General features: G+C 47.7%; 3 protein-coding genes and 2 non-coding genes across 9 annotated transcripts in view; 2 read left to right on the forward strand and 3 right to left on the reverse strand.

Moving 5' to 3' along the window:
* The window catches only part of LOC117651053 (teneurin-m), a 102,586-nt gene extending 90,358 nt beyond the window's left edge, over window positions 1-12,228 (forward strand). For 4 of the 5 annotated variants that reach the window (XM_034394768.1, XM_034394771.1, XM_034394772.1 and 1 more), the window contains 17 exons: window positions 90-302; window positions 391-499; window positions 625-851; window positions 948-1,155; window positions 2,021-2,047; window positions 2,917-3,133; window positions 3,224-3,415; window positions 3,501-6,206; window positions 6,319-6,601; window positions 6,750-6,921; window positions 7,008-7,265; window positions 7,344-7,971; window positions 8,059-8,326; window positions 8,411-8,571; window positions 8,666-8,941; window positions 9,049-9,197; window positions 9,303-12,228. In XM_034394768.1, coding sequence (XP_034250659.1) covers window positions 90-302; window positions 391-499; window positions 625-851; window positions 948-1,155; window positions 2,021-2,047; window positions 2,917-3,133; window positions 3,224-3,415; window positions 3,501-6,206; window positions 6,319-6,601; window positions 6,750-6,921; window positions 7,008-7,265; window positions 7,344-7,971; window positions 8,059-8,326; window positions 8,411-8,571; window positions 8,666-8,941; window positions 9,049-9,197; window positions 9,303-9,621 — 6,413 coding nt within the window. In that variant the 3' untranslated portion in view covers window positions 9,622-12,228. The remainder of the gene's footprint in view (window positions 1-89; window positions 303-390; window positions 500-624; window positions 852-947; window positions 1,156-2,020; window positions 2,048-2,916; window positions 3,134-3,223; window positions 3,416-3,500; window positions 6,207-6,318; window positions 6,602-6,749; window positions 6,922-7,007; window positions 7,266-7,343; window positions 7,972-8,058; window positions 8,327-8,410; window positions 8,572-8,665; window positions 8,942-9,048; window positions 9,198-9,302) is intronic. The other variant, XM_034394770.1, reaches the window with a different exon arrangement.
* A 1,453-nt stretch (window positions 12,229-13,681) lies between these two features.
* Window positions 13,682-17,906, reverse strand: LOC117651221 (LIM domain-binding protein 3-like). The gene is made up of 4 exons (XM_034395036.1): window positions 17,859-17,906; window positions 17,014-17,297; window positions 14,310-14,777; window positions 13,682-13,928 (listed from the first exon to the last, which is right to left on the reverse strand). Exons 1-4 carry the CDS (start codon window positions 17,904-17,906, stop codon window positions 13,682-13,684), a joined length of 1,047 nt encoding a protein of 348 aa, XP_034250927.1.
* Window positions 14,831-14,920, reverse strand: Trnay-gua. The gene is given in 2 exon segments: window positions 14,831-14,866; window positions 14,884-14,920. It is a non-coding gene; the product is annotated as a tRNA-Tyr (tRNA).
* Window positions 16,086-16,156, forward strand: Trnag-gcc. The gene has a single exon. It is a non-coding gene; the product is annotated as a tRNA-Gly (tRNA).
* A 290-nt stretch (window positions 17,907-18,196) lies between the features above and the next one.
* LOC117651222 lies at window positions 18,197-20,417 on the reverse strand. The gene is made up of 6 exons (XM_034395037.1): window positions 20,340-20,417; window positions 20,060-20,268; window positions 19,676-19,914; window positions 19,055-19,414; window positions 18,342-18,489; window positions 18,197-18,232 (listed from the first exon to the last, which is right to left on the reverse strand). Exons 3-6 carry the CDS (start codon window positions 19,807-19,809, stop codon window positions 18,197-18,199), a joined length of 678 nt encoding a protein of 225 aa, XP_034250928.1. The 5' UTR covers window positions 19,810-19,914; window positions 20,060-20,268; window positions 20,340-20,417.
* Window positions 20,418-23,779: the final 3,362 nt, after the last annotated feature.

The raw sequence follows: 23,779 nt of genomic DNA on the forward strand, positions 1-23,779 counted from the left end.
TATACTCCTTGTACACGTTTACACAAGTGTGTGAGTGTGTGTAGTGGGAAAAATGTATGCAACCGCTACATAGTTTGTTCTGTCCACAGTGGATTGTCCTCACCCCAACTGCACTGGGCATGGCTATTGTACTACGGAAGGATCCTGTCTTTGCAAGCGTGGTTGGAAAGGTGCTGACTGTTCCATCACAGACAATGATGCCCTTCAGTGTCTCCCCAATTGCTCAGGACATGGAACATTTGATCTTGAAACACAAACTTGCTCATGTGAGCGAATGTGGTCCGGCGATGACTGCTCTAAAGGTAATTTGTAACTACTACTTTTTTGGTCAAACATGTTATTTATGTGACGCACACGTGATGTTATAAGTATTTCTCTTTCTTTTCATAGAATTGTGTGACAAAGACTGTGGACCACATGGACATTGCATGGGTGATACCTGTGTCTGTGATTCAGGATGGTCTGGAGAGTATTGTATGCTTAAACAATGTGATCAAAGGTAAAAAATAAAAGTAAAAAAAAAAAAGCATATTTTTAAAAAAAAAATTCAAAGGAAAATTCCTTTGTTGATGTGAATTTTTTCTACATTTAAAGATTTACTGTCTAATTTATTCTAATTTTTAGGTGCAATGAGCATGGTCAATGCAAAAATGGAACATGTCTATGTGTCACTGGGTGGAATGGTAAGCATTGTACAATGGAAGGGTGTCCCAAAGGATGTTCTAGCCACGGACAATGCCGAGTCAATGGAGAGGCTTTGTGGGAGTGTAGATGCTATGAGGGGTGGGATGGAAAAGATTGTAGTGTGGCTCTTGAGCAGAGCTGTTCAGATCAACGAGACAATGACAAAGGTTTGTATAAAAATCTCCAATTATGAATTTTATGTAATTTAAACGGTAACAGAAAAAACCATTTATACTCACAAATATTTTGTGTCGGTTTTGCAGACAACCTTATTGATTGTCAAGATCCTGAATGTTGCATGAGCCCTCAATGTCGATCGTCTCAAACGTGTATCACCTCCCCTAAGCCAATAGACATTCTGCTGCGCAAACAGCCCCCAGCAATTACTGCCTCATTCTTTGAACGCATGAAGTTCTTAATTGAGGAAGGTAGTTTGCAGCGTTATGCAAAGCAGGATGCCCTCAATGAAAGGTAAGATATGTTTTCTTGATTCAATATCAAATATTCTTAAGTTCCTTAACATAAACTAACATAGAATGATTCATCATTTTAAACAATAACAAAAGTGGAGTATTCAGTACTTCCATCACCTGTACGAGTCACCAATACTTGTAAATTATAATTTCACCTGACTAATGAGATTTTAAAAGCACATGGAACACTGGCAAGAATTTATGATTCTTGACCAAACATATCCTTCCCTCAGCAAGAAAATATCCATTCTATCTTCATCAGTCCATCCATTCGTCAATCCATAATTGTAGGAAAACAAATTCCTTTATTTAAGTGGCCCTTTTTTCATATCATCATAATTTAATAATTTTTTTTCACAATCAAGCATATGCCTAGTATGCTGTAGCTAAACACTGTCTGTTTTGTTTCACTTTTATTTTTGCAACTGCCTAAGTATTTGTTCCATGTATATGTCCTGTGTCTGTCCCGTCCATGTGTTGCATTTGTGTGTCCATGTGTCGTCTATTTTTGTGTCTTAGTGCACTTACCTTCCTGTCTGTGTTTTATGTTTCTACCTTTTGGACCAAGGGAAGGAAAATTTTTACTAGTTTACAAAATTTAAGTTTCCTGATTTTCTTAACATCCTTGACTTTTTCCAAGGAGGTCAAACAGATGGAAGAATTATTTGAATCTTTTTAAGTTAAATTAAATTTTTCTTTGTCTAAATGTTGTTTCGTTCTCTGAAAATAAATTAGTTAACCTTCATCAAGTGGTTGGAAACTGCTCTCCAGCTCTGGTTTGACAGTTCACTGTTAGAATATGTTTTTCTTTCTCAACTTTTAACCTGCAACTTCTCCTTCCCTTCTTGTGGCTGCGCCATCAGTGTGTTTTGGAATCACTTCAATATGAGGTAAGGGTGCACTGAGGGCCAACAAAATTTGGTCACATACACCCTTCAGTTCAAGTAGAAAAATATCCCCTTTGTGTTCTGTGCTGTTTTTGTGTTGAGTTTGCAAATTTGTGATGTTGTTTTGTCTTGTGTTTGTCTTGTGTATGTCCTGTGTTGTCTATTCCCTTTCCACTTGTAAGGTGCTTCTTCTAGTTCTTTTTCTTTCCCCATTCCTCTTATTTTTCTGCTCACTTTTAAATATAAGTGCAGTACAAGTGGCTTTGAACATTTCCACTTGGTATCATCAGTATGTTAAAAACAAACACATGAAACATTTTTTTTTAAAATTAAGTGTTGAGGAATTTAACTTTGTTGTCTAAGATGCTCAGGTCCACCAGATTTTTTTGATATCTGTGTTCTCTCATTTAATGCAATATTATGAGCAGTACTTCCCTGGTTGGTGTAAGGCATATTGAATTTGTTTTGTGTAAGCTTCATTTACAAATTTGAATGTCAATTGATACAAAAGCCTTAAGTATTTTTATTTTTTTTTAATTATTCTTTTTTATTTTGTTTATGGTTTGATTTGTTTGTTGTTTTGGTTGAATTTTTTCATCATGATTGAAGTTGATTTTTTTTTGCACTATCATAATGTTATTTGAGGCAAATGAAACTAAGTTATGCAATACTGCATTGTTTTCTACTGATGAAATTTATTTCATATCAGCTCCAACAGCTTGTTTCATTTTATGCCTCTATTTTGCAAGTTAATACCTAAATTGATTCCTTAGAACAAATTTGGATTGCACAATATATTTTTAATGTAGCATACAATTCGCCTCTACACTTTCAGTTAAGTATGGCAACTAATAAGTTTTTTCATTCCCTAGCCGTTCTGCTGTTGTTCGGGGTCGTGTGGTCACATCTATGGGAATGGGCATGATGGGAGTGCGGGTTGGAACCACTAATATCAATGATGGTTACACCATGACCCGTGAAGATGGATGGTTTGACCTCTTGCTGAATGGAGGTGGCGCTGTTACTTTAAAGTTTGGACGCTCCCCTTTCCCAGCTGTTCAATATGTTGTTAATGTACCTTGGAATGAGGTAATGACCATTTTTCAAGTGTTTTTTTTCTTTCTTTTTCTCCATGTTTATTCCTATTATGTTACTGAGTTTTGTTTTTCCTGGTTGTAGGTTGTAGTGATTGATACCGTAGTCATGGAAGTAGGAGATGACCGATCTGCTGTTTTGGCCTCGGCTTCCCCTCCATCTCAAGCCTGCCAATCACATGACTATGATGTCATGAAACCAGTTGTCCTAGCGACATGGAAGCATGGGTTTCAAGGTGCTTGCCCTGACAAAAGTGCTATTCTTGTGGAGTCACAGGTATGTTCGAGCAGCACATGAAAATATATTATTAATCTGAATACCGCTCGTTGTTTCTAAAACTTAATCTTTATTTTCTTCGAAGGTTGTGCAAGAAAGTATCCAAATTCCGGGCACTGGTCTAAATTTAGTGTACCATAGCTCCCGATCACCCGGATATTTGTCAACAATCCAACTCCAACTTACACCAGAAACTGTGCCAACTTCTCTCAAGCTAATTCATCTACGTATTACTATTGAGGGAATCCTATTTGAGAAAATCTTTGAGGCCGATCCTGTCATCAAGTTCACTTATGCATGGAATCGTTTGAATGTTTACCGACAACGAGTCTATGGTGTTACTACAGCTGTAGTCAAAGTAGGCTATGAGTACAACAATTGTTCTGATATAATTTGGGATGTTCAAACAACCAAGCTCAGTGGCCATGACATGAGCATTTCAGAAGTGGGAGGCTGGAACCTGGATATACACCACCGCTATAATTTTCATGAAGGAATCCTACAAAAAGGAGATGGAACTAATCTGTACCTCAAGCAACGTCCTCATATAATTAGAACCATTTTGGGAGATGGACATCAACGTTCTGTGGAATGTCCGGAATGTGAAGGTGAGGCACCTGCAGGTGCTGGTCAGAGACTCCTTGCTCCAGTAGCACTTGCTGCTGCCCCAGATGGGTCACTCTTTGTCGGAGACTTCAACTTGGTTCGGCGAATATTGGTTGATGGAACAGTTCGAACTGTTGTTCGACTCAATGCCACCAGAGTGGCTTACCGCTATCACTTGTCCCTGAGTCCTCTTGACAATACATTATATATCTCCGATCCTGAGGCTCATCAGATCATTCGTGTGCGGAATGTTGATGACTATTCAGATCCAGACCACAACTGGGAACCTGCTGTTGGCTCAGGTGAACGATGTCTTCCTGGAGATGAGGCCCACTGTGGAGATGGTGCTTTGGCAAGAGATGCAAAACTTGCATACCCTAAAGGAGTGGCAGTTGCAGCGGATAATGTGTTGTATTTTGCTGATGGCACCAACATTCGCATGGTTGATCGTGATGGAATTGTTACAACTGTTATTGGAAATCATATGCATAAGAGCCATTGGAAGTCTGTACCATGTGAAGGAACTTTACGAGTAGAAGAGGTTCACCTACGCTGGCCTACGGACTTAGCTATTAATCCCTTGGATAACTCTCTGCACATCATAGATGACCATGTCATTTTAAAATTGACAAGTGATGGGAGAGTGAAAGTTGCTGCAGGACGCCCTATTCTTTGTGCTGGGCCTCCTGGCGCCCATGATACTGAATTGGCAACTCATGCAGCCCTGGTCATGCCACAATCAATTGCTTTTGGCCCATCTGGTGATTTGTATGTTGCTGAAAGTGATTCTCAGAGAATTAACAGAGTGAGGGTTATTACCACTGATGGAAGAATAAGTCATTTTGCCGGTGCTGAGTCAAAGTGCAACTGCTTGGATCGAGGCTGTGATTGTTTTGAAGAAGATCATTACCTTGCAGCTACAGCCAAGTTTAATACTATTTCTTCTATTACTGCAACACCTGACGGAGTAGTCCACATTGCTGACCAAGCAAATTATAGAATTCGATCTGTTACTGCAAGTATTCCAGAAGCAAGTCCTACTCGAGAATATGAAATCTACCAACCTGAAACTCAGGAAGTGTATGTTTTCAATAGATTTGGGCAACACATTGCAACCAAAAATTTGCTGACAGGAGAAATATTGTTCTTATTTACCTACAACGTTAATACCAGTAATGGAAAACTCAGTACAGTTACTGATGCACAAGCCAATAAAGTTTTCCTCTTACGAGACTATTCCAGTCAAGTGAACTCTATTGAAAATACAAAGGGTCAGAAGTGCCGTCTTCGCATGTCTCGCATGCGTCTTCTAGCAGAACTGTCAACACCTGACAATTACAATGTTACCCTTGACTATCATGGACCAACAGGTCTACTCAAATCAAAACTTGACAGCACGGGAAGAAGCTATGTATACACCTATGATGAATTTGGTCGCCTCACTTCAGCTGTTACACCAACAGGTCGCATTGTTGGCTTGGAATTCGACTTGAGCCAAAAGGGAGCGATGGTGCGTGTGAAGCAGGATGGGCGCAGGCCTGAGTCTCTCCTCATAAAGGGTTCATCTGTTGTGACCAAACTTGGTGACGCCAGACAGAAGACCGTGCTGTTTCCAGATGGAAGTGTAGCAACAACCACCCCATGGGGTCATACAGTCAGCACAGATACTGTGCCTTACAATGTTCTCTCAGATATTGATCCTATGCTTGGAGAAAGCTATCCTGTGCCATCCAAGCAAAGAACTGAAGTTGGTGGTGATTTGGCTAACAGCTTTGAGTGGCGCTACTTCAGAGGACAAAATCAGCAAGGTCAAGCAAATGCCAAGATCAAGTCTGGTACCAAAACTGCGGGTCCTGTTGGTCGGAAATTACGGGTAAATGGAGAAAATATACTAACTCTTGAGTATGATAAAGATTCCAACTCAGTGGCAGTATTCATGGATGACAGAGTGGAACTCATTAACATTACATATGATCGAACTGCTCGTCCCATTAAGTGGGGGCCACAAAATGGTATCTTCTCTGGAGTGGAGCTCGAATACGACCGCTTCTCACGTCTCACTAGCTGGAAGTGGGGTGATCTGAGTGAAACTTATGGCTTTGACAGAGCAGGGCGACTGAATGAAATTCGATATGCAGATGGTTCATCTATGCAATATGCTTTCAAAGACATGTTTAGTAGCTTGGTAAGTGTGTGTACATCAAACTTGTACCACTCATTGTCTATTTGTTCCTTTCCAAAAGTTTGTTTGAATTGGTGTGTTTACATTTTCAAATATTGAGTTGTTGCTTTTTCAGCCTTTGAAGGTGACTACACCAAGGGGTTCTGATTACCTTCTGCAATATGATGAAGCTGGTGCTCTTCAGTCATTAACAACCCCAAGAGGACATATTCATGCATTCAGCCTGCAAACATCTCTTGGATTTTTCAAGTACCAATATTACTCTCCCGTCAACCGGCACCCATTTGAAATCCTGTACAATGATGATGGACAAATCATAGCAAAAGTGTACCCTCATCAGTCTGGACGAGTTGCATATGTTTATGACCAGACTGGAAAGCTAGACACAGTTCTTGCTGGTGAGCTTTTTTTCTTCCTTTCTAAACTGAATTAAAGTAATTCTTGAGACTATTTTTTTCAAAATAAGGAAAAGTTTTGTTTTTATTTTTGCCATCTTTGCTGTTTTTTGTTTTTTAAATTAAATGTAAAAACCTTTTTTTGTTTCAGGTATGTCATCTATTCACTACAGTTACCAAGAAAACACTAATGCTGTTAAGTACATTGACATCATAGAGCCATATTTTGAACTAAAACATGAATTCAAATACCATGGTGGGCTACTCAAAAATGAAAAGCTTCAGTTCGGTAGCAAGAGTGGCTTGGATAATACACATTACAGGTATGTCAATGTGTTTTTTAAAAAAGAATATGTTACATGTTGTGCTACATTTGAAAATTATTTTTTTCTCTTCTTTACCATTGCAGATATCAATATGATGGTAATGCTCGGCTGTCAGCCATCGATGTTGACATCAATAGTAAACAACTACCACAGTTACGACTCAAACACAACCAAAATATGGGTGTACTTGAAAGTGTTAGTGATCTTCGTGTGTTCCGAAACATGTTTAATAAATCTGTCATGCAAGACAATGCTAAACAATTTTTGACCATCATTGACTATGACAGCCATGGACGCATAAAATCTGTTCTCATCAACATTAAAGCCTTTGATGTTTTCCGGTATGTTTTTATTTTTTTGTATCTTGTTTGATTATTTGTCAGTGTAATGTTACTCATATGTCATGTTTTAAATTTCAGCCTTGAACTAGAATATGATAAGCGGAACCGCATCAAGACTCAGCAATTCTTGATTGGTAGAACTTCATCAATGGATCGCATTACTTATAATGCTGACGGTCATGTCATGGAAGTTGTTGGTAGTGGGGCCAACAACTGGAAATTTGTTTATGACGAAAATGGCAATGTTATTGGAGCTATAGATCAGGGGCACAAGCAGTCTTTGGGCTATGACTTGGGTGATCGTGTTGTGCAAGTTGGTGATGTTGAACTTATAAACTATGATTCAAGAGGCTTTGTTATTCGTAGAGGAGAGCAAAAGTATAGATACAATCCCAGAGGACAGTTAACACATGCCTTTGAAAGAGACAAGTTTTCAGCATGGTATGCCTATGATGATAGGGGGAGAATGGTATCATGGAGAGATGCCCAGGATAACATCACCCAACTTCTGTACGCCTATCCTCACACTCCTGAACTTGTGTCACATGTCCATTTCCCTCAAACTGGAAGAACTTTCCGTCTCTTGTATGATGACCGCAAGTTCCTCATAGCTGTGGAGACATCAGAACAAAGATTCTATGTTGCTTGTGATCAGAACGGTTCCCCATTGGCTCTGTTTGATATCAATGGAAACATTATCAAGGAGGCAAGAAAACTTAAAACTGCTGAATTTGTAACATTTTTTTCTACTGTAAATTATTTAATTTATTAATTTCTTTTATTTCTTTTCTAGATCCGCCGAACACCGTTTGGAAAAGTGCAAATGGACTCCAATCCAGACTTCTACTTGCCTGTTGATTTCCATGGTGGTCTGCTAGACCCCCACACTCAGCTAGTTTATATTAAAGGGCGCTTGTATGACCCCAGTATAGGACAGTGGATGACACCTGCCTGGGAGGAACTAGCTAGCCAATTGACTTCTCCAACAGATGTTTTCATTTATAGATTCCACAACAATGATCCAATCAATCCCCCGCAGAGGAGAATAAACTACATGACAGGTAAAGATGCAGTTCAAACCAAAGTTTGTCTGCCACTTTCATCTGTTCAAAATAATCAGCTATGACTTTTACCACTCCTTCTAGACTTGCAAAGCTGGCTAAGTTTATTCGGTTACAATATAAATAATATGCTGGGATCCTTATACACAAGTAATGCAGTTTACCACCCTGTTGCATCTGTGCGCAACACACAACTTGCACCTGAATTTTCAGTCATGTCTGGCTTGCAATGTTTAGTTGACAAGGTTTGTTTTGGTTTTTTTAAATTTTAAATTATATGATCCTGTCCAAAAGTTACTTTTCTAATTAAGTGTATGTTTTCTGTTTTTTTTTTTCTAGGTTTCTGAAAAGTTTTCAGAACTTGGCTTTGTTCCTGAACCTCTATTAAAAATGGAAAGCAGAACCAGAAACCTCTTACCTCGTGTTGCATATCGTAGAGCTATATTTGGAGAGGGAGTTCTCATCTCAAGGGGAGGTGGTGGGCGTGCACTTGTCAGTGTTGTGGACAATGTTAATGGAGTTCTTCAAGACGTTGTGACTTCAGTTTTCAACAACTCACACTTTTTAGATATTCATTTTAGTCTTCACGACCAAGATGTGTTCTATTTTGTGAAGGTAACAATTTTAAGTTATCACACTCATCAAGTGTAATAAGACCTGTCTTGGCATTTCCTCTATTGTATTTCAAAAAATTTTAAATGGTATGTTTCTGTGACTTTTAGGACAATCCTTTGAAGATCCGAGATGACATGGAAGAACTAAGGCGTTTGGGTGCTATGTTTAATGTCTCAACTCATGAGAATGCAGACCATGGCCAAAGTGGAATAAAAGAGCTGCGTCTTCATAACCCTGATGCTGCTGTCTTCATCCGGTATGTTTGTTCATTTCTCTTAAGCACTGGTTTTAATATTGATAATTCTTTATTTTCCCAAGTTAAAGCGAGATTTAAAATTATTTCCTTAATTTTTCTTTTCAGTTATGGTACTGATCCAGATGTAGAACGGCAAAGAATTCTTAAGCATGCACATAAACGAGCCGTTGAACAGGCATGGAAGTTGGAAAAGGCAGTTGTGTCTGCTGGATTCCGAGGGCGGGGAGATTGGTCTCCAGAAGAAAGGGAAGAGCTGATGACTAATGGCGTTGTTGGTGGATGGGAAGGTGTGGAGCTGCACACTTTACACCGTTATCCCCAATTAGCTGACGATCCAGGCAATGTTGCTTTCCGGAGAGACGCCAATCGCAAGCGTAGGAAGAGTGGAAATGGGAAACATCGAAGCCATCGACATGATTCATGATTTGATTCCGTTCCATGTTCACAATTTGTTCAAAGACTGATCTGTATATTTGTCGTATGCGTGCAGTCAACCAATCCTTTTGTGTTGTAAAACCTTACTCCATGCATTGATTGCCAAGTGAGAAGACTATCAATAACCAATTCCATCAAGACTGAATACATGTATTGTGGTATCAATAATTGCCACCGCATTAGGTGAGAGCTTTGTACTGGACAAAATTGGCCATTATAAATTATCCCACTGTTTGCTTTTGATGTAAATTTTCAAAAATGTTAGTTTAAAATTGAAAATGTTTTAATAAACTTATCTTAGCCAGGCCTATTTTTTGGGTAAATTGAGTGAGTTGAGCGAAATTTAAAGTGAATTTGCAAATGCCAGGCTAATGGCAGTGTGCTTGCAGACAATGTGTGTTAACCAGCGCTAGTCATAAATAGTTAAGTCTTCTTTTTATAGATTTGTTATGGATGTTAAAGACAGTGTTTATTACTATACTATAAACTTTGTAGGGTTTTGGGGGTGGTAATGTCTTGCCTTGCCTGAACCGTATTTGCAGACACTGCAGAGTGCTGAGCTGCAGGTGTACCTTTGGAAGGAAGTGCTAGTCAAACTGACAACCATGAGAATGCAGTTGGTTTCCCTTATGAGCTAATAGAAATATATAGATATATATTTTTTTGTAAGATTATTTAGTGGTGTGTTCTATGCCAAACCAAAATGTATATGTCCGTTTCCCTTCAAAAAAGAAAAGAAAAAAAAGCAGATCTCCTTCTATGTAGCTATCTGTAAAGTTTGAAAATGTTCCTCGTATGAGGCTATTCAGTGTACCATATCACACGCAGCATTTTTAAGTGGTAAAATATTGCTATGTATACTCTAGCTAAGCTAGAGATTTCTGTTGCCCGTTATACATCATATTTTCTGATTTGAAATATCTTCTTCTTTCGTTTTCTTCCATCAATTTCTCAAGCAGATGAATGCTTTATCAAAATAGAGGGGCATATTTGAAAGTGACAGGGTAGTTGTGATTCCTTTTAGCAACAGTTCTATTGTTGTGTTCAGTCAGTTATTCAATTATTTTAAGTCATTTTTGCATTTGGTCTTAACCTTTCTGTTTCTCGTGTATTTTGAAACCCAGCAAACCATGGAAAATGGTGTGTTGGGTAACCTGTTGATATTTGTTTTGTTCTTGACTCGACCATGACATGAATTTATCACCTTTTTACTTTTAATTTTCTTTAAGATTGCTTTGCTGTAAATATTGTAATTTATATTGATGAGCAGAGACTCACATTTAGAAATCTATGTTACCAACTGGTTGAAAGGAGGTGTGCGGAAGGATGATATTTAAGTGTAATTTAGGATAAGTGTGCAAGATTTTAAATTGTATGTATCCTGTGATGTAGCTGCTTTGTTTAGGTTGTTGTTTACTCCACAACCTTGTTGTCTCTCTTTCTTCAGTAACTTTAGTTAAAATGGCCTACTGGTTACATTTTTGTCCCTTTGCTCCCTCGAGGAAGCGGGATCCCCTTCTGTAAATTCTGTTTGCCAACAAATAACTTGACCTAGATACACCTTTAGTTGCTGAATAATCTCAAAGTTGCCAGAAGGACTACTTTTTACTTCTAGTGCAGGCTGGAGAGTAGCTCTATGTAAATGTTAGAATTGGCTAGGGTGTCACTTCACTAAAACATTTTGCCTTGAAATTGGATTCAATTATTTGTTATTTTGCAGCAAAGAAATGTGAATTTTCAGTGCAAGATTTTTGCAAGAGGCACTGGAAAAGAAGTTATGTCTTAAAATCAGCATTGTTTTTTTTTTCTTTACTTTATGCTCAATTGTTGTCGAAACATTAATGCTAAAATTTTAGCATCAAAGTTAATTATTGCCCTTTCAATGATGAACTGTTTTGTTTTTTTACCATTTGTGTACCTACTTTTTAAGTCTTAAAAATTGTTAAATGAACTCTATTTGTGATTTGATTTATTTATTTTTAAAATTAATTTTAACCTTGATGTACTGATGCCTGCTTAATGTGATTTTAATGTTTGGTCGTTTGTCTGAGTTATTATGAAATATTGACCATTATGGAACAGCAGTAAGAAAATTATTACTGCTTCAGAAATTCACAATATTATTTCAGCTGTCGTATTCTTTCAAAAAATTGCTGACTCTTATGCAGCACAGTGGAAAAGTGATATTTTTGCAGAGTGTTTGTATCTACATGTGTTCTGATTACACAGGCAATACTTAATGATAGCTAATGTAAGTCAGTCTTTGTGCGCAATTACTCAATGGAATGCCTTATGAGTACTGTGGGCCACATTCTCCTTCCGTAGATCTGGCTAATGTAGAATACTTGTTGTAGAGATTTTCTTTTATATTGTTTATTGATTATGTATATCAGTTTAGGGTTACTATTGAATCAACCTACCTTGTACATTGTCCCCTTGTACAGTTGAACAACTTAAATTCCGTTACTGTGTATAGACATAGATTAGTAGGAAATGGTGCACCCCATCTTTGTAAATGCTGTTATCAGTCATGATATGGAGTTTATGTTTGAATTGACATTTCTCCACCTAATAAACCCAAGATCTGTTAATTTTACTGTTTGCTTACAATCAATTACACTCCTATTCCTTATCCCAAGCAAATATTTTCCACGATCTTAATGCATTTTAATGCAGTTGTCTGCAGAAGAGACTCTGACCATCCCAGAAAGAATCAGTATTGCACAACAGAAATTTAAAACAAAATATGAACCTCAAACGTGTGCCAGGAGTCGTTGGGAAATTTGAACACAACATACTTGTTTTCATAATTTTTATTTTTCCGCAACTCCAAAGACTAATACTTTATAAAAGCAAAAGACTGCTGATTCGTTGTTATTATTACATCATAACATGCGGAAAAAAAACCTACTAGAATTTGGTTGAAATTCAAAATAAATGAGACTACGAAACACTTTTTCCATGCGTACGTACGGTGATCGGACGACGGAACTCGGTGTACATTTATTTGCTGGTTCCGCTTGGCTCAGTCCAGTCCCTCTAGACCCGGCGCCAATGAAGGGGAACGGTGACGCTCATTTCGACTTCGATGCAATTTGGGAGAAGTGCTAGGCAGGATGACGAGACGGTGGAAGACGGTAGAGGCCTAAGCTGATTTGTTAGCCGATGCCAGGCCCCAGGCCAGACCGGCCAGGTCTGCGTGACTCGGCGGAGCGCCCTTTAAAGATTCCTTGTCCGACAGCGACAGCTGAGGCAAGTGGAGGACACGCAACGACCGCCACCTGGCCGCCGAGCCGCCGAGCCGCCGAGCCGAGCGCGCAGGCGGGCCAGCAAAGGCCTAGCTAGGCGTAGAGTCCTAGCAGCGATGGCCTTCCCCCGCACCGCCAGCCCTGGCTGCCCTGGCCAGCCGCACCCCCTGCGCGGCCCTGACGTCACGCAAGGTCAGTTTGTTTGGGGTGCTATATCCCCCTCCCTCCCACGAGCCACCCAAGGCCGCCAAGGCCGCGAAGCAGCTCGTCTACGAGGCGCACAACACAGGCGCGCCACGGCCATCCACGGCGGTGCACTGCATGACCGTGACGGCGTGGCGCAAGGCGTGGCGGACGCGCGCGTGACAGCCGCAAGACAAGGCCGACAAACGCAAACGGAATAGGCAAGCACGGCGCCATCGCACGTGGCGAATCGAAAGCCGATGCCTCAATGCCATCGGCGATATGGATTTACGCGTTTCAACTTCCAACCGTCAGTCAGACTGAGGATGTGTTTTCCTCAAAGAACCCGGAAATCTAATACTTTATGGTAACTCATTCGAACGAGGAATTTATAAGCCTATACACACAGGACTGACCGCACAAAATGTGATATTGTTCGTTCCATTTGCGTTGGTTCCGCTCCGCATGTACTCGACAGCACGGATGTACACGAATCAATGGAAAAAGGGGGGGGGAAGCAACCAGATGCTAATGCCCGCGCCGTGTGTAGCTTGTAGCCCATCGTGGAATGACCGCCAGGCTTGGGGCTCGGCTGGATGTCCACAGCCCTTCCCGCCGTCACTCGTAACCCGATGACGGGCCGGGCGGCGTCGGAGGCTTGTCGAAGGACTCGTTGTTGTTGGCGTCGTTGCCCGCCCCGCCCCTGGACTGGTCCAGCACCACGAAGGCCCTCGTCTGAGAGGAGGTCGACGAGGCCGTGGCCGTGGACGCGTCAGAGCCGCCTGGCGCGCCGCTCCCGCCACCCGGAGGCGTGTTCGTCTTGTTCTTGACGCCGGGCTTCACCGCGCCCCTGTTCTTGGACTTGCTGGTGGCAGTGAGGGTGGCTGGAGCTGGGGCGTTGACCGTCGGGCTGGGCGACGGCGTTGCTGGCGCTGGACTCGGACTTGTTGTCACCGCTAGTGTCGCCGCGGTGGGTGCCGCGGTGGGTGCCGCGGTGGGTGCCGCGGTGGGTGCCGGGGTTCCTGCCGGGGTTCCTGCCGGGGTTCCTGCCGGCGCGGGGCTCGAGGTCGTGTTAGGAGTGGCGTTGGGGGCGGTGTTGGGGGCGGCGGCGGGGGCGGCGACGGGGGCCGCGGCCGCGGTGGGGTGGCGGGCGAGTGCCAAGGCCGCGGCGTCCGGTGCTGCAGGCGCTGCAGGCGGTGCTGGCGGCACGATGGTGGCCGGCGGCGGGCAGCAGCCAGCCACGTACGGATGCACCGGCGGCAGGATGGAGGGGCAGTAGGCAGGTGGTCCGTGCTGTGGTGGTGCGGGGGCGGCACCTGCACCGGCCGAAGGGGCTGCTCCGGGAGCCAGGCTGGGGCAGTACGGAGACGGCGCGTAGCCTTGGTGCGATGGAGACCAGTTCGGGCAGAAGCCGCCGAAGTAGAGATGGTGGGGCGGGCTGGCCCCGGTGCAGTAGTACGGCGCCGTGGTGCAGGCCAGGTACACGGGCATGGGCGTGGACAAGAACGCCGCGTCGTTGTACTGCTCCGCCCCAGGAGTGGATCCTCCGGCCGTGTCGGAGCCCGGCGCAGGCGAAGCGGATGCGCCCAGGGCCAGCTGCGGACTGGCGTCGGACTGGGCGTCCAAGATGTCCATGCGGCACGAGGCGGGCGCTATCAGGACGGGGGAAACCCCAGGGGAACTTAGGTGCCCGAGGCCCTGTTCCGAGCCATCTCTGAAACGAGAAAGAAATTCACCTCAATTAACATGCGAGCTCGAAAAAAGAAGTCCTTCGAGCCGGATTTGAACCAGCGACCTATGGATTCCTGCTGCACTTCCCTCTACAGTCCACCGCTCTACCAACTGAGCTATCGAAGGAGGTGAACGCAGTGGGCGCTGTGGGAGACGCGGTTGCTACATCACCGCACTGAGCCAGCACGGATTCCCCCTCCACTATCCCCACCACGGCAGCGCGAAGTAGCGGGAACCGGGACGGAGAGGGGGGGGGGGAGGGGGGCACTCGGCTGCGACCAGCTGAGCCAGCTGAGCCGCGACGTGGCCATTCAACTCCGCGCCTAATAACCGAGCCAGCCATGAGAAGGGAATTCCATTTGCACCTCGCGCCTTGCGTTTTGTCATGTGGCTACCGTCAGCCCCGTCTACATCTCCCCTAGTCCGTTGCAGTTGCTATACTAGTCAGGAATGTTCATTCCAGGGGCTTCGCCTTCTAATTCCTTTTCATGACGCCAGCGTCAACTTACGGAATCAATATGACAAAAATATAAGTTTACGATTCGTCTGCATGTTCTGCAGTGTCATAATAATCATTTATCAACAAATTTATTTGTTTATGAGGAAACGAGCATTCTGAGTTTGTCAAGGTTGCACATCAAACGTTGTTCTCATTTTTAGTTGTTCTGTAATCCATTATCGACGTTCGGTCATAGAACCTTGCTGAGAAGGAAACTGTAGTCGACAACACCAAACCAAAATACGTGAACTTGTCGAGGTTGTGCAGGTTATGTTGACTAATACGTCTGCCAGGTCGAGCCGTTGTGAGCCTGCCCAATTTCAGGATACATTTACCGTCGCTGACTCGATATTCACTCGCTTGCACGTTCTGATTCAAATGTTCCCTCCTCCAGCACGTCACTGACTCAACATTGAAATTGATAGACAGATTCGCTTTCAGGTTCTGATTCAAATGTACCCGCGTTACCAACATAAAGAAATTACATTACAATGCGTTCCCGTGTGGTCGTGAAATTTTAACGAACGAACTGATAGAAAACAACAATTTTATTCTATTGCTTTGATTTCTTTGTCGATTCGTTTCATTTCTTTTCATATTCTCCATTTGTTCGCTCTCCGACCGCACATTTACTGTTGTCTACATTGTCCCGTGTCAAAACGGACCTTGTTGACGATTTTCGGACGCCGTGGCTCTGACTCCAGATGGCTCCGCCATTTTATTTAATTTAATTTCATTTCATTCTATTGGGCGAAGCCAATAAGACTATTTAGCAGACCCAAGCATCATGAAGCATCGGTGGTTCAGTGGTAGAATGCTCGCCTGCCACGCGGGCGGCCCGGGTTCGATTCCCGGCCGATGCATATTTTTCAGCGTTCGGAGCCGTTTCTTGATTCATAATCCATACCCCACGGTGGACATAAATACATTTTATTATCTCTTCAAAGTACTAAAATCATCGTTGTGTGGTAGAGAAGTTTAGAAACAGGATGAAAATGGGGATGGAGGAAATCCGATACGACACGGAATGGCGGGGTGACGGAGGTTAACTACCCTTATCGGATACCCCTGACCCCGTTCCCGGCCGGTCTGCCTCGCGGCTCGCGGCCGGTCGCGGTCCGGGTCTGGCCGCGCCTTGGCCGCGCCTGCGCCGTGTCGACGCGCACCTTGGAGCGGCCAGCGGCCACGGCAGCGACAGCACGGCGCCAGCAGCACGGCAAGGTGAATTTCTTTTGATTGTGATCGACTGTATCAGGTGGGCAGCCTTGAGAGGCCTTTTCCGTCGGAAACGCACGGACACGGAAGGAACAAAAAAAGCTCGCGATGAAAATAAATTGGCACTTTACTGTGGTGGGCGGGTGGGACTACCTAAGACAAAGTGCGTACGGTAGATCAAGAAGGTCAGAATGGAAAAATAGAATACCTGCATCTACTTAGCACTATTCATACTTGTGTTTACTTAGAAAAAAGAAACGTGTTGCCAAAACGTAGTACGTGATTCACACCGTGCGGTCCAATAAATCCAGCGGGAATACTTGAAGTGTTCGAATCTCCCTTGCTATGAAAAAAAGTCACTCAACGAACCAAAAAAACGAAACCAAACATACTGTACCCAAAATCTGCTCGTGCTATGAATTGTACTGCACGCAAGAAAGCCACACGTGCGCATCAAAGACTCGGCACACGAATGGAATGGAAAGGGTCCCCACCGTGAGAGTACCTGACCCCGTCGAGGCCACCGTCGAAGCCGCCGTCGAAGCCACGGTCGAAGCCGCCGTCGAAGCCGCCGTCGAAGCCGCCGTCGAAGCCTTGGTCGTCGTAGTCGCCCTGCTCCTCCTCCAGCCGGAGGGTGGTGAGGTCGTCATCCGCCTCACGGATCCTCGCGTCCAGGATGTGGAAGGAGCGCGGTCCGTCCTCGTCCACGCTGTCGCCCATCACGTCGTCGTCCACGTACGTGACGCGGCGCGGCCGGCGGCGCGCGGGGGTGCGGGGGGCGAAGTCGAGCTGCAGGCAGCAGGGGGTCGCGGCGAGTCTCACTTTGCCTGAAGTAGGCCTAGGCGATTATTGGTTGTAATCGTAGAATCGGTCGATGAATAAAATAATCGCGATTGGTGTCGATTAGCAGTTTGGTAATCGGTTAATCGAAAATCACCGATTAATCAGAAGAAACCGATTATTTGGAAATTGATAATCGAGGTTTTATACGCTCGTAACATACTGAAAATTGCATGTAATAAGAGGATAGAAAAGCCATTTTAAGTAACGTCAACGGCATTTCTGCCAAAACTATTAATTTTTTCAGCCTTTCCGGCACAGAATTTAAACAGATGATGGATAGAATAACCGATAATGAGACGATTAATCGATAATCGATAAATAATCGAACAAAACTTTCGATTGCCGAACCACTAATCGTGGGTTTGAAATAATCGTACGATTAACAAAATAATCGCGACTATTTTCGATTAAGCGATTAATCGCCCAGGCCTAGCCTGAAGTCTCCACCAAGGCCAACACCGTGACGAAGAGTACGTACGTGGCGCGCATGCCGACCCCTCAGCATACCTTAGACTCGTCGCGCGGGTGCACGATGAAGGCGCGGCGGTACTCCATGTCGTCCAGTGGCGATACGCTCCCCGAGCGACGGCCGCCACCGGGGAAGCCCCCGCCCCCGCCGCCTTCCCCGGGCAGCTGCAGCAGGTCCGAACGGCCGCCCCCCGGTCGCCGCGGCGTCGGCCGCGACCTTCCGGGCAGGGGCGGCGGCGGCCCGTCCAGGAACGAGGGGGTCCGGGGCCCGGCGCGCTTCGGGGTGCGGTGCACGTCGGACCGGAAGTCGGGCTCCCGCCCCGGCGAGGGCAGTTGCTGGTCGAACCGGATGTTGTGGTCTCTTTCCGGTTTTTGGGTCAGTGGCTTGCGCCGGGGGAAGTCGAGGTACCAGTCTTTATACTCAGGGTAAGGGTTGTCTCCGAACCCTCCGCCACCGCCGCCACCGCCACCGCCGCCACCGCCGCCACCACCACCGCCGCCCCCTGCCTGGTTCCCGTTCACAGCATCGTCCTGCACGGGTGGCAGAGCGGGCGGCATGGCCTGCACGGCCTGGAGCGCGGGGCCGTTGTCCACGACTGGGGGTGGGAGCGGGTCCGCAGCTGCAGGTCCACCGCTCATGGTGCCTCCCAGCGTCACGTGGGGCTCCGGCCTGTGAGCAGGGCGCGCTGCGCGATAAGTGCCGGAGGGACGAACGACAGCAGAACCACCAACCCGAACCACAAGCGGGTTCGGCCGCCGCACAGTGGGCCAGAAGACCGGTGGAGGCGGCCAAAACCCTAGACGCGTTTTGAGCTCCAGAGTCGCTAAATGGGAGTCGAACCGAGCGTGTGACCCCACCAATGGATTCCTCGTCCGAAGAGCAATCCATTACACGTTAAGTTAGAGGCCCCTTTAAGGCCTCTGGAACTCAAAATGCATCCAGAGTTTTGACCGCCTCCACCGGTCTTCTGACCCACTGTGCATCGCACGGTGGGCCAGAAGACCGGTGGAGGGGCCCAAAACTCTGGACGCGTTTTGAGCTCCAGAGTCGCTAAACAGGACTCGAATCGAACGTGCGACCCCACCAATGAACTGCTCTCCGAAAGATGAATCCATTGGTGGGGGTCACACGCTCGGTTCGAGTCCTGTTTAGCGACTGGAGCATAAAATGCGTCTAGAGTTTTGGCCGCCTCCACCGGTCTTCTGGCCCACTGTGCATCGTTCCAGCGACTAACCTGCGAATGACGTTGCGCACGTTGCCGTACTCCCGGAAGGAGGCGCGGTACTCCGGCACGTGGTCGCCGTCGGGCTGGCCGTGCTGGCCGTGCTGGCCGTGCTCGATGCGCATGTTGGTGGGGTGCCTCTTCATGGGCGGCCGCTGCAGGCTGTCCGTCGTGGCCGTCAGCCCCGTGTCCGCGTGGTGGTAGTTGTTGTGGTAGTCGACGAAGCTGGCGCTCTTCTCCGTCTCGTGGCTCATCTCGCCCTGCGCGGGCATGAGGTTGGGCCGCGGCCGGATCAGGGCCGGCCTCTGCGCGCCGCGGACCTCGACGTAGGCGTCGCGGTACTCGGGCACCGCGCTCAGATCGCCCTCCAGCCTGCGGCAAACCAAACATGGCATACAAAACGATAGTAAAAGGAATAAAATCAACCCCTGTTCGCCGGGGTGCCCTCTTCCAGGTTTAGGAATTTTATTTTGGGAAAGCTGTCCTCGCCACGTCTTGATTGACAGAGGGTAAGTCGCGGGTGTTTGGATCAATGGAGCACCGCCGAGTCGCTCTTCGGCTGCAGTCTGAACCAGTGGCGGCGTGTTGGACATAAAGAACCCTGTCGTCCAAAGGAGAGCGAAAGAGTCTTACTTGAGGTTGGTGGAGTGGCGCTTGGCGAGCGGCCGGGGCCGCGCGTGGTGGTCGTACCCCGCGAACTGCGCCTGGCTCTCCGACTGTGCGTCCCCGGAGGCGGGGGCCGCGGGGGCGGGGGGCGCCATCGGCATGGTGACGGTGACGCCGTCAAGGACGTTGTGGTGCCGAGGCAGGAAGGGATCCACTCGCCGCTGGCGGGGGTACTCTTGGAAGCGGTCCTTGTACTCCGGCAGCACCTGGCGGCCAGCTTGGTCAATTTACCATGGCAAAGTGCAAGCACTTGGTATGCATTACGATCGAAAACTACAGTACTGGGACTCGCAGCTAATTGCATGGCACAATTAATCTCAAGTGAAGTGGATGCAGTTTATTTGTCCAGACCTGCAGCTCGCCTTCCAGCTTGAGGTTGGTGGGGCGTTTGGCGAGTCGCTTGCCGCTCTGCTCAAGGAAGGCCGGGTCGAACAGGGTGAAGCTCTCCTTGTGCGCCGTCAGGTAAGCTTCGCTGGGCAAAGGCGGCTGCACCGGCTGCAGCGCGAGCACCAGGTTTCCAGGCCGCCGCACGGGTTCGGTCCGCTGCACCGCACTGCCATCTACCGCAGAGGCCGACAGTCACAGTGTGCTCACCAAGTCCCCCAAGCACATGCACACACACGCTCCGCACCAGAGAGGGAGGCTCCCGCGGCGAACGTGAAGGGCGCGAAGGCGCCGTGCGTCTCCGAGGCGTGCTCCGCGAAGCGACGACCCGCGCCGCCCAGCTGCTGCCGCACGGCGGTGGGCCTGCGCGCCAGAGGGGGGCGCCGCGACGCCGTCTGCGGCGGCGGCCCGAACTGGCTGTGGCTCTCCGACTCGCGGCCGTCCGCGCCGTCCGCGTCCTCGCCGCCCCCGCCGCCCCCGCCGCCCCCTCCGACCCGCAGCGTGGCCGGCCGCTTCCACGGCGGCGGCCGCGGGGCGCGCTCCGGCCACACGTACTGCGCATGCACCTCGGACTCGTAGCTCAGCAGGGGGCCGCCCCCGCCGCCCCCGCCGCCCCCGCCGCCCCCGCCGCCCCCACCGCCCCCGCCGGCCGCCTGCATCGCCGGCCGCGCACTCGGAGCACCGCCACTGCACCTGCACAACAAATTGCTAATCAGGACGGATAAAGGGAGTAACGGTCGGTGCGGCGGACCATGAGGCCGTGCAGCGCATTGGGGCAGGTCGCGGCAGGGTCAGGGGCCCCGCGCCGCGCAACCCCCGGACATGGTGCGCAGAGCGGAGACCGAAGGATCGGCGAGCGTAACGAATGAAGGTAACAGTTTAGTTATGTTTCTTTCTTTGCACGGTAAAAACGGAACCTGGTTTTCCCGGGAACTCCTTGGGAATCACCTAGAGGGACAAGTGTCTCTACCATGGGCTTCCTGGGAAAACCAGGTTCTGTTTTTACCGTGTGTCTACATTTGAACTGACGAATGAGTAACGATTAGGCATTATCCAAAAGTAACGAAAACTGATGTACCGTTTTCCGGGCTACTTGATTCCTTTCTGACGCCTCGTACCACGATTTTTCACAGTGAAGCATGGTTGAAGTTTGACGAGTCATAAGATCAAAACGGATCACAAACATATCCACAATCAAGGCTCGATCTTTATTTCACTCTAGGACCTTGACCCCTGACTTCAATGCACGGCACCGGGAGTCCGTAGACCCTTAATGGCGTTCAATATCAATTTCAGACAAATCTAACCTAACCTAACCTAACCTAACCTAGCCTCAACCACTTGTGGTCCAACCATTTTTCTCGTAAACAGCTTGACTCTATACATAAGTGTTCATTAAAAATTTTGGAACTAAATTTGAAAATGGCCCAAATTGGAGTACTATGTTGTGCCCTAGCAATATGCAGTTGTCCGTTGACTCCGGCGAGGACCACGCGCCTCGCCCCGCTGCCACGCTCGCCTCGCCCCGTGCCGTGCCGCGGTGCCGCGGTCAAGGCCTTCGGTGCCATAAGCGAGAGCCCTGGGGGCCGACGTCGGGGCAGGCGGCGGCAGGCGGCGGCAGGCCAGTCATTTGCCTTGGCCGCCATCCCCTTGGCCTCTTAGCCCCGCAGCACGCTGAGCACGCCGCCAGCCGCTCGACTGATTCCGAGGGCCACCTTCGTCGCTCCGTCTCTCTCACACTCGTGGGGCGTCCCGTATAGGTGCGAGAGAGACGGAGCGACGAAGGCGGCCCTCGGAATCAGTCGACTGGGCCTCCCAGGGCCGCCCAGGGCCGCCCAGGGCCCGGGGTGGGCTACCCTGGACAGCCTCGCGACGTCGATACGGCGCCACCTTCGGGTCCACCAGCAAGGACTGCATCGCGTGCGGCCGGCACATCACTGTGTGGCGCGCCGTGCAGCGCAGCGCCATCCACCACTTTCGCCGCCCCGCCCAACCACCCCGCCCCGCTATTCGTCTCAGCAATTAGTGTCTTGTCCGGTGAGAAAGTCCACCAACGTCCTCGAGAGATTATATTTGATTAATTGGTCTTTTGGGTTTACACAAAAGCGCTAAAAAGCGAGAGGGCGCGGCCCCTCTGTGTGCTGCACCTGCACCGCGGGCACGTCCGAGGGGTGAATCACTTGCGTTCATGTGTACAAATTGGGCCGCACTAAGTGTACTCACAAGTTTAAAAACAACAAAATTCGCTAGTTTGAAGTAAGATTTGGTGTTGCGTTTTGTCTGAAACACAATGTGAAATTTATGAGTACTCGCCCGTACTCTGTACATCAGAACCTCGATCAGAACGCTGAGTGGTTCACCCCTCGGGCACGTCCCCGTCGGACGCCGTGCTGTCGTACCGCCGCCCCAAAAGCCAAGGCAGCAACGGCCGAATAAAGTCTTATTTTCCAGCAGGCAAATGCAGATGGGGTTTTTTCTCTTTCTCCCCCGCCCTCACCTTGAGCTAGGAGCAGTCCGAGTTTGAGCAGCGGAAATTCACCATAAATCCCCAACCAGCTTGCGGCCGCCCGCCGAGTCGAGACCCAGCAGAGGGTGAACAAGGGGAGCGCGAGCGCAAGCCACGAGTTTTTCCAGGATGGCGTTCTCTGTCCTGACCAGGGCTGGATTAAGCTCGAAAAAAAAGCAGTGGCGTGCGCAGAAATTTTGAAAAGGGAGGGGGGGAGTGTCTGGCCATGCCTTTTGCCTCCTTACAAGGGGAAATATGGCGCAATTTGCCTACCTTCCAGGTGGCTGTGCCCATGGGGGTTCATGACCCCCCCCTTTGCGCACGCCACTGGTAAAAGGTACACATGGCACGGATAGATGTTGCAACTCTAGACTAGAGCCGGCTTGCTTGCAGTCGTTCCGCTCGGTGCCTCTATTTCGTAAAGAATAAAGCATTTTCCCCCGTCCGTGCGTGCGTATGCCGTCCCCCTCCCCCTGCCATCACTCCAGTCGTAAAGCCCGCTCCCCCCGATCGCACTGTTTCGCCTGCAGGGCGCCCGGCAGGGCCGTACCACGCAGCGCCACCGCACACCTCGGCGGGGCCTCGGCGGGGCCCTGCAGGGCTCGGCGGGGGAGGAAGGTGAAAGTTTCCTGGGGAAAGGAGAGGGGATATTGCTGCAAACGGAACTGCAGCGCGCAGTTAGCAACAACTTCCACAACAAGTCGGCGGGGAAAACAATTATTCTGATGCAATGTCAATTACAAGTTTCTGCTGCTTGGCCTTCGAGCTGTCTACACAAGGTGAATTCGCAAATTGCGAAGCTTACTCTACAAACTGAAGTGTGTACTCAGTATGCGTCGATGCATACTTGCAAGTACACATCTACAGATGCATACTCAGCTGAGTACACGTCTACAGATACATACTCAGCTGAGTACACATCTACAGATGCATACTTGGCTGAGTTCACACCTACAGATGCATACCTAACTCATCCAAGTATGCATCTGTAGACGTGTACTCAGCTGAGTATGCATCTGTACACACCTGTGTACTTGCAAGTGCATCTATAGACGCATATACGTTTGTAGAGTACGAATGCTCAAAATGCTTTGAAAACTACACAACGTTTATAGGCCTTTCAGATGGATCTGAACCGGAACCCCAAGCAGTAGAAATATCTGGATCCGGTATGAGAAATC

Source organism: Thrips palmi, unplaced genomic scaffold (assembly GCF_012932325.1).
Source record: "Thrips palmi isolate BJ-2018 unplaced genomic scaffold, TpBJ-2018v1 HiC_scaffold_5, whole genome shotgun sequence".
Lineage (NCBI taxonomy): Eukaryota > Metazoa > Arthropoda > Insecta > Thysanoptera > Thripidae > Thrips > Thrips palmi.

Bases quoted from the DNA above. Each gene is read 5' to 3' on its own strand.
- LOC117651221 (XM_034395036.1), bottom strand. From the start codon at position 17,906: ATGGAGTACCGCCGCGCCTTCATCGTGCACCCGCGCGACGAGTCTAAG. The intron at 17,298-17,858 runs GTATGCTGAGGG...TGCTGCCTGCAG, and splicing joins ACCCGCGCGACGAGTCTAAG to CTCGACTTCGCCCCCCGCAC. The intron at 13,929-14,309 runs GTACGTGGCTGG...CACTGCCACCAG, and splicing joins ATCCTGCCGCCGGTGCATCC to CAAGTCCAAGAACAGGGGCG.
- LOC117651222 (XM_034395037.1), bottom strand. From the start codon at position 19,809: ATGCCGATGGCGCCCCCCGCCCCCGCGGCCCCCGCCTCCGGGGACGCA. The intron at 18,490-19,054 runs GTTAGTCGCTGG...CCCTGCTCACAG, and splicing joins GTGCGCAACGTCATTCGCAG to GCCGGAGCCCCACGTGACGC. The intron at 18,233-18,341 runs GTGAACGGGAAC...CTGAGTATAAAG, and splicing joins CACCCGTGCAGGACGATGCT to ACTGGTACCTCGACTTCCCC.